General features: G+C 45.3%; 1 protein-coding gene across 1 annotated transcript in view; it reads right to left on the bottom strand.

Annotated features, from left to right (window-relative positions):
- Positions 1–526: 526 nt before the first annotated feature.
- The window catches only part of apbb1ip (amyloid beta (A4) precursor protein-binding, family B, member 1 interacting protein), a gene marked incomplete at its 5' end in the record, with an annotated part of 18,871 nt that continues 10,445 nt past the window's right edge, over positions 527–8,952 (bottom strand). Inside the window, 8 exons of the mRNA XM_080547812.1 lie at positions 527–1,791; positions 2,240–2,301; positions 2,721–2,844; positions 3,888–3,986; positions 6,834–6,944; positions 7,577–7,720; positions 8,150–8,224; positions 8,936–8,952. The exon at positions 8,936–8,952 is cut by the window's right edge and continues 105 nt beyond it. Of these exons, the coding sequence (XP_080403938.1) occupies positions 1,111–1,791; positions 2,240–2,301; positions 2,721–2,844; positions 3,888–3,986; positions 6,834–6,944; positions 7,577–7,720; positions 8,150–8,224; positions 8,936–8,952 (1,313 nt within the window). The 3' untranslated portion in view covers positions 527–1,110. The remainder of the gene's footprint in view (positions 1,792–2,239; positions 2,302–2,720; positions 2,845–3,887; positions 3,987–6,833; positions 6,945–7,576; positions 7,721–8,149; positions 8,225–8,935) is intronic.

The following is an 8,952-nucleotide window of genomic DNA, read 5'->3' as shown; positions in this document are numbered from 1 at the left end:
TCAATGCTGCCACAAAGCAGAAGGTTATACATAAGAGGGACTAACACTGGTGCTTTATGAAATATTATGTACATACATCAAAGTTGTTGGCTGTGTGCTTGGGCCATGAGTCACACACCCTCAATGACAGCATACTGTACAGGTCGGTGGAGGAAACAGCATTGTTCAAATTCTGTTGTTAACACATCGTTAAAAGAAGTAGAAGCCGCACACTCAAGTTCCAGACGCAACAAAATGTGGTTTAACAGGACAACTGTTTCGGCCGTAGCCTTTGTCAAGTCTTAAATGCTACGGCTACGGACGAAACCGTCCTATTAAACCGCATTTTGTTGCATCTGGAACCTGAGTGTGCGGCTTCTAAGTTCTTTTAATTAGATTTTGTTCTGTTGCCAGCACCTCGCTTCCATTTTCTGTGGTGTGCACTCTCTTCTTTTCTGTTAACACATTGTTAACACAAAGGACATACGTTAGAAAGGAGCAGGTAACAATACAGGCTGGAAAGGAAGTCTAGAATCGGGACTAAAATAGGAATATTTATCTGAAACCGGTGCATTTGTATTTACACATAACCCTCGAACCAAAAGCATAGGAATAAGTCATGTGTATTACATTTAAATTATAAAACAGTCCTAGCAACAAGCATCATCAGTAGACAACATGATTCATTCTGCATGTTCTGTACAACTCTTTATCAACACTCTGCTAATCTACACTGCAAATAACACAGTAAACCTTCACCTTAATACAGTAAACCTTGTCATCAATTGCGATACATATTTGTTAGCAATACCTACAATCTCTCTCTTCCAAATGATGAAACTATCAGGTAAACAATGCCTTTGGAGTTCAACATCTCTTAAATCAAAAAACATTATCGTCCTGATCTTTTGTGGCTTTCATGTTCACAAACATTTCAAAAGTTTAAAATAGGGTCAAGTTAAATTTTTTACATTTACATTTTTGGCATTTAGCAGACGCCTTATTCCAAAGCGACTTACAATCGATACATTTGACTAAGCAAGTGAATCATCAATCCACCAGTCGTAGCAGGAAGTTCCTCTGGCGTGTGTCTGTCTGTGTTGAGAATTTCAAACGATCGATGTGATGTTTTTAGTCATCGGTGCGTTTTCTCTGCATGGCCTTGGCCAGTTCTGACATGAAGTCCCCGCCTTTGGGCGCCGCTAACTGAGGCGTTGTTCTCCTGGGGGGAGGCGGGCCTGCTTTCCTCACCGCGGGGGTCGGTCGTGCAGGAGGGGGGGGTGGAGGTGGTGGTGGAGGAGGGGGTCCCCCTGCCCCTGGTGGAGGAGGGGGTCCCCCTGCCCCTGGCCCAGCCGTGCTCTGTCGGGGCGGGGGTGGGGGTAACGGACCCCTCCTGGCGACCGCGGGGGGGCGGAACCCGGGGTCGGGGGGGGGGGGCGGCAGAGAGCTGCTGTCAGCGAACGTGAACCCAGGGTCCGGGGGCGGGGGAGGGAGGGAACACATCATGGGGGGTGGGGGGGGAGGAAGAGAACTGGCTACGGGGGAGGAGCCGCCGGGGGCGGGGGGAGGGGGGGGGAGGAAGTCCGGAGGGTCTTCGCCGTCGTCCTGGGCTAGAGGGGGTGGGGGGGGCGGGAGGGCGTCCATGGGGGGGGAAGGTGGGGGTGGGGGGGGGAAGGTGTTGGGCAGGCTTCTCATGGGGGCCTTGGGGGAGCGCGTGGGCAGGACTGGGGCCGGGGGGGGTGGGGGTGGGGGGGGCGGGATGAACTCAGCAGGTGGTGGCGGAGGTGGGAGAGGTCCTGCGTTTCCAAGATCCTGAAGATTGACACGGATGGTCCGTTAGTTTTAAAACATTTGTGTTAGTGTAGCTTTTGAATGTGATACACTTTTATTTGAGTGCAAAATAACAGCATCCGCACACTCAAACACTGTGCAAATACTCACAATAAACTACGTTTTTTTGCACAGTGTTTGAGTGTGCGGATGCTGTTATTTTGCATTTCTCTATTGATACTCTTCAGTTCCAGCACCTCAGCAAAGTCTTGATCACGGATGAGCGGTGGTATTGTCACTATAAACTTTTATTTAAAATACTCTAACAGCTCTAACAGCTACTGCAGCCATAACATCTTTACATTCTCTGAGGCATTATCGATCTAGTAAAGCCTTACTTAAACGCTGTAAAGCACCACACACTAGCACCTATTAAATAAACATCCCATCAGTACTGGCGTTGTGGACGGTTGTGGGTGTGATTTAATACCTTGGCCACGGAGCCTGCAGGGGGTTGGGAGGCATGTCCGTTGGCCTGAGGGGAAGCTTTGGCTGGGTGAGAGAGAGAGAGAAAGAGGGGGTGAGAAAAGGACAAACATTACATGAAAACGATATTACACTACTTGATCCACCACACATCTACTGTACTGTATTGGGATCACATCAATGGTAGGATCTTTGTGGAAATTCCAAATTCCATTCCAAAAATGAAATTCCAAATTCCCAAAGTGCATTCCATATTGTGGAATGCACAGCCAGTTTACATTAGGGATGCAACCTCAGCACATAATGTTCAAGTCAACACTAAAAACCCATCTTTTTAATATTGCCTTTAAATGACTAAATAATGAATGAATTATGATTATATAATGATTAAAGCACTTTGAGCTGCAACGTTAGCAGGAAAAGCGCTGTACAAATAAAAGTTATTATTATGATTATGATTATGATTATGATTATGATCTTGTTACCTTTGGTGGTGGGGGAAGGTGTTGATGGAGTGGTAGTAGAGGGGATGGTGCGGTTGGTCCAGACATTGGAGACCGCCGCCTTCCTCACGGATGTCTTATAGTTCTCATGCAGAGCCACGCCGTACTGAGAGGACACACAGCGTTATTACATACCAGACAGACAGACAGACGGATCTCCTCAGTTAAGTCTTTTCCCTGGGTAGAGAAACGTGTTATGATACTATAAAGCAGCGATGTTCAACGGCAGGGGTTGAGGATTTTGTTCTGTTTTATTTCATCTTTATTCCATCTCTGGAACAAATCGTTAGCCTCATAGCATAATTGCCTAAGTCAATAATTAATAAGCATAATTGCCTAATCTCAAAGCCAAATTGAGATATCTGCCTAACTCTACTCTCCTAACACTGCTGATTCACTGTGCATTATTGCCTACTATGCCATCAGCCTGCTTGTTAGAATGCTTGTTACATTCCAAAATCAGTATCTGCCCAAGTCATCTCTTTGACATAGACATTTATGACACTACATACAAAGATGGCTCGGCTGACCACAAGTGAACATGACTTGTTGTATTATGCTATGAGGCTAACGATATGGAATATCACAAATTGGTCACAGAGAGTCTTCTACTCTAGTCTGCCGAATATGAATGAAATGGTACTGTTGGTACTGCATGTATGGATTAAATAAATCTCACATACACCTTTGTGGAATAGATTGAGCTCTCATGTTTTAACACTAGAACATCTGTGCCTGTTTTACCTACTATAAGAGCCGCCTCTGGGGTCAAATGACCATAGTCTTTACAATGGAAAGCTGCTATTTACACACAACGACCACTAGTTGGCCGGCTTGTAAATTAGCCTGCCTCCTACACAGAAAAACTGCAAAAATAGCTTTATATTAGCTTATCCTGGAGTGATTTTGAAAATGTAAGGATACTGGGTGGTAGAACGCACATATCTAGGAAAAGTCATGAAAGGAGGGTCCTGAAATTTGATCGAGTGCAAAGATATAACATATTGTTTACTCACAGAATCAAATGACCCCACCCCATGACTGTTCTAGTGTTAAAACCTATCTGCATACCTACAGAATATGCATACAGTAGGACATATTTCCATGGAGATATAAACGTCAGTAGGATGCTGGAAGGCCTGAGCTCACCTTAGCGATGCGTATACCGGTCACCCAGAGGTTCAGAGTCCTGGCATCATCACAACATAGAAACTTGATGTACTGAGACTCCTTCTGGATCTGGGGGTGCTGAAGATTAGATTAGATTAGATTAGATTAGATTAGATTAGATGTATTGTCCCCAGGGAGTAATTCATTTCCACACCACTGTACAGTATACATATATACATACAACACCGTATAACACAGACAACAACAGACAGTACTACACATGACAGATACACAAGTACACACACTCAGCGCGGTCTGTTATTTAAGGCAACAATGGCTGCGGGGTTCAGGCTTTTGCCAAAGCGAGCCCTTTTGCACCGTAGCGTTCTGTACCTACGCCCGGATGGCAGTGGGGCGAGTTACAGATTGAGGGGGTGGGTGATGTCCTGTTCTAGTTGTGGTTGCGATGTGTGAGATGGCCCTGTTGTTTAGTGCTGTGAGGTTGGGTGTGGGGTGCGTCCAATTATCCTGGCAGCAGTGTTGGTGATGCATGTGAGTTTGACATGATTGGGTGGAAATGACCTATTATTATGACATCACATGGCTTACTTGTGTCACTCACTGCCCTGTCTAATCTCTCATCTGTTTTTTTGCGGGAATTGGTTCCAACTTCCAATCATTTATACATTGAATTCCGTCATGGAAAGCTGGTGATAATCAAGTCGATGCTAATGTCAACCAACATGGAAGAAGTCCAACACGTTGAGATGTCCTCACTGCTGATAGAAACATGGCCCTGTGACTGCATCCATTACTGAATGAATAGTGATGTTATTATTTCCCCTGGCTGTTGTTCAAACGCCACACTTTGATGAGATCATTGTCCGTCTTTCATGAACACATTAGCATTGTGTGAGAGAGAAAAACATATTTGTCTTTGCTTTAGGGCTACAATATGGCCTAGTAAAGTGGTATAGTAATTCAATGTTTTTCCATTAGCTGAATACATGTGAAACCGCCACTAGGGGGCAGAATGTGTCCAACATTGTATTCTCGCTACAGTACATTGGGTACATAGTCCCCAAAGCAGCAGTAGGTATCTTGAAAAAGAGAAACTGAAAGAGTTAGTCTACCAGCTTTGCATTAACTTTAACATCATTGCTGCTGAGTTAAAAGTAATAACAGTCATGTTTTGGTCTTTGGAAGGCAGTCATAAATTATTGGGCAGTTAAAAGCATCAGACCTTGGGGTCATGCACATCTTAAACTAATCTCCTAGCAATGCACTTCCCCCTTGTCAAACGTGACCCCAACAGCCTGAGTAATACACTGTAATTGAGCAGTTTGAGTGTTGAACGCAGCTAACATGTGCTGTTGTCGTTACGGTAAGGTAATAGCATGGGACTGCGGCTGTGGCTCAGGAGGTAGAGGCTGTGTCTCAGGAGGTAGAGGCTGTGTCTCAGGAGGTAGAGGCTGTGTCTCAGGAGGTAGAGGCTGTGCCTCAGGAGGTAGAGACTGTGTCTCAGGAGGTAGAGGCTATGTCTCAGGAGGTAGAGGCTGTGTCTCAGGAGGTAGAGGCTCTGAGCCGGCGTCTAATGATCGCAAGGTTGGCAGATCGGCGGTTCGAGCCCCGGCTGGCCACATGTCGAGGTGTCCTTGGGCAAGACACTGAACCCCAAATTGCTCCCAATGAGCAGGCTGGTGCCTTGCATGGTAGCTTGCCGCCATTGGTGTGTGAATGTGTGTGTGAATGGGTGAATGAGAAGCCGTTGTAAAACGCTTTGGATAGTCTATATAAGTCAGTCTGACAATATAAGTCAATCTATATAAGTGCAGTCCATTTACTATTTGTAATGGAACTCCAAATGCACTTCATTCACCCGTGTTTCAGAGATGCCTTGTGATGACCCTCAGTTGGATATTAGTAGCCTTGCCAAACCTGCCTAGGGTTTCAAACTGTCTGCTGACCCAGTGAGGTCATCTTCCTGCACCCTTGGCCAGGTAACGCCCCAGCCTCACTGCTTCTCCTCCTGCAGCCTTGAGGATGATGGCGCTCAGTGAAAGGTAATTCAGTCTCCTTGCCTCTCTATGCCCTTTTAGCTTTGATCCCCCGACACCTTAAGACTAATGGTGCCTGCTGATTCAAGTGTTTCCAAACACACAAAAAGGGGAAAAAGAAAAGAGTACTTTCAGATCCTTAAAACACGAACCCACAAACCCCATCTAGGCTAATTCTCCTTTTTCAAATCAGTCAGCATCTCAGAAGTGAGAGTGAGGATCTTGAAAGATACTGGATGGAAGGAAAGCCAGCCAAACAACTGAAGAGAACAGGCACTCTAAACTTCAACTTCAAGCATTTGTCCTGTTTTTTTGTTTTTTTTTACTTCCTCAAACAATGAACTTTTTCTTTCGTATTGCAGTACCAGGCAGTCTGGTAGATGACACCAACTTTTAGACTGACTATTGACTTCATGGAGCGACTGTGTCTCAGGAGGTAGAGCCGGCATCTAATGACCGCAAGGCTGGCAGAGTGTCGCTTCGAGCCCCGAATGGCCACATGTCGAAGTGTCCTTGGGCAAGACACTGAACCCCAGTGAGCGGGCCGGCGCCTTGCATGGTAGCTTGCCGCCATTGGTTGTTGTAAAGGCCGCGCTTTGGAATAAGGCGCTATATAAGTGCAGTCTATATAAGTCAGTCCATTAGGCTACTGTATAAGTCAGTCTGTATAAGTTAGTCTATATAAGTCAGTCTATATAAGTCAGTCTATATAAGTCAGTCTATATACTGTAAGTCAGTCTGTATAAGTCAGTCTGTATAAGTCAGTATATATACTGTAAGTCAGTCTGTATAAGTCAGTCTGTATAAGTCAGTCTATATACTGTAAGTCAGTCTGTATAAGTCAGTCTATATAAGTCAGTCCATTCGGCTACTGTATAAGTCAGTCTATATAAGTCATCTATTTAAGTCAGCCCGTTAGGCTACTCACCTTTAGAACAAAGCAGAAGTCTGACGGAGCCTTGTATTTGGTTTTGAAGTCTTTGCCGTAGTAGACGTTTACGTTGTCAAACTGGACGAAACACACCAGGTCACGAGACGTCTGCGGAAGAAGAAAAAAAAGGTCATGGACGCAAATGTCATTGAGCTCACATGGTTAGTCAATGAATCAATCACGTGCAGCACCAGAGTCTGCAGCTAACGTAGCCTAGAGAAGAAGACTTAGCAAGTTCACCTTTTGACTAGCAATACTGCACATCTCACCATACAAGGACAACATGTATATGAATAGAACGTATGTGAGTAAGAGATGCCATAAGATGAAAGATGTAAGTGAATCTACGCAGCCAGCAGGGTGTAGATAACCAAGCTGTATTTTTAGAGGGTTTCTATGGCGTCGATCCAGAAAAAAAAAAGATGAAGCACTAGAACTTTGTAGCCTCAAAGTAAAGAACCTCCTGGCATTTCATAAAGGTTTTAGTTGACATCCAGCCAAATTTGCAATAGTCCTTTTTTATTTTCTTGTACCTCTTTTTTCCCCCCGAAAAAGGGGGGTTACTTTTGATCACATAGCAACTGAATGTAATGCAGGAACCATCTAGAAGAGATCTATGTTGACACTGGTATAACTGGGCCATATATACGTAGGTAGTGCATGGTTGTGTGTTTGTTGTCTGAGCTTGTTGTCTTGACCTGGGATGACCTATGACCTTTGACCCCTGACCCCGTGCTGACCTTGCTCTTCCCCTTGGGGACGTAGTAGATTCCAGAAGCCCGCAGCAGGAAGAGTTTCTGTTTCCAGGACTTCTTGCCGTCCTCCCTGAGGTAGAGCGCCCCCTCCAGGTCAGGCACGATGATGGAGGTCCCACAGAAGTTCTCCTGGGAGGGGGGGGGGGAGGGGAGGGGAGGGGGAGGGGGAGGGGAGGGGGGGCAGGGAGGCATGGAGAGGTCACACTGGAAGCTGTCACAGTGTGTGTGTGTGTGTGTGTGTGTGTGTGTGTGTGTGTGTGTGTGTGTGTGTGTGTGTGTCTGTGTCTGTGTGTGTGTGAGAGAGAGAGAGTGTGTGTGTGTGTGTGTGTGTGTGTGTGTGTGTCTGTGAGTGTGTGTGTGTGTGTGTGTGTAGGCTATGTATGTGTGTGTGTGTGTGTGTGTGTGTGTGTGTGTGTGTAGTGAAATTGCTTTATTAGGAATAACCCCTGGAGATATACTATCTCATTTTCAAGGGGGTCCTGTGTGTGTGTGTGTGTGTGTGTGTGTGTGTGTGTGTGTGTGTGTGCGTGTGTGTGTGTGTGTGTGTGAGAGACTTACCTCCACCAGTAACTCCTTATCTCTGTCTTTCATGTCTTTGAGAGTTTTCGTATCCTTCTTCCACAGATAGTAGTTCTGCGGCGAGAAAATATGTTTTTGCTAACGCTAGCACAAATGAAGTCATGACCTACGATAACAATCTCAGGACGCTCTAACACAAGACTGCAGTCCTTTGATACAATATTTGTACTGAATCCTCTGTTTAGATATTAGTAGTCCACTCTCACAGAGTTTCTGAGTGATATTCTATTGTCTTTGTACTTGCCAGGACTTCTATTCGTCAGATTCTCAGGGACTTATAAGGTAACCGTTGCCTCAGGAGAGAGCAAACACTTGAGGAGATAATTGTGAATACATGATGCATGAGTCTTTCGAAAACGAGATAATACCTCACAGTTTTCCATTCACGTCACAGAGCAACAGATATCACAGTCTCTTTGTGGCAACAGCCAAAACGCATTATTATTACTATTAAATGATGAAGGGCAGGCCATGTCTTTCGCTGATGGCCATTTTGAAATGTTGTTTGATGCTTTGCTGTGAAGACATGAGAGGCCCTCTCTTTCTCTCTGAGGAGTCTCTACTGAGAAAACACTGAAGCTAACCAGATGGTACAGAGTTGAACTAATGGTGAGATAGATTTGCAAAAACAGAGAGAGAGAGGGAGGCCAAGAAAAATGAACTGCCCAGTGTTGAACTGTGGGGATATCATGAGCAGACCACCTCAGACAGACTGACCTGAGGGCAGATCTTAAAGGCATGTAGTATTTCTGAGGGAGGACCAACCTGAGGGTTTTTGAAGA

This window comes from Nansenia antarctica (assembly GCF_963989245.1).
Source record: "Nansenia antarctica genome assembly, chromosome: 17".
NCBI classification, from domain to species: Eukaryota; Metazoa; Chordata; class Actinopteri; order Argentiniformes; family Microstomatidae; genus Nansenia; species Nansenia antarctica.
The sequence above is the reverse complement of the archived record's forward strand: the minus strand, read 5'-3'. Positions and strand labels throughout refer to the sequence as shown.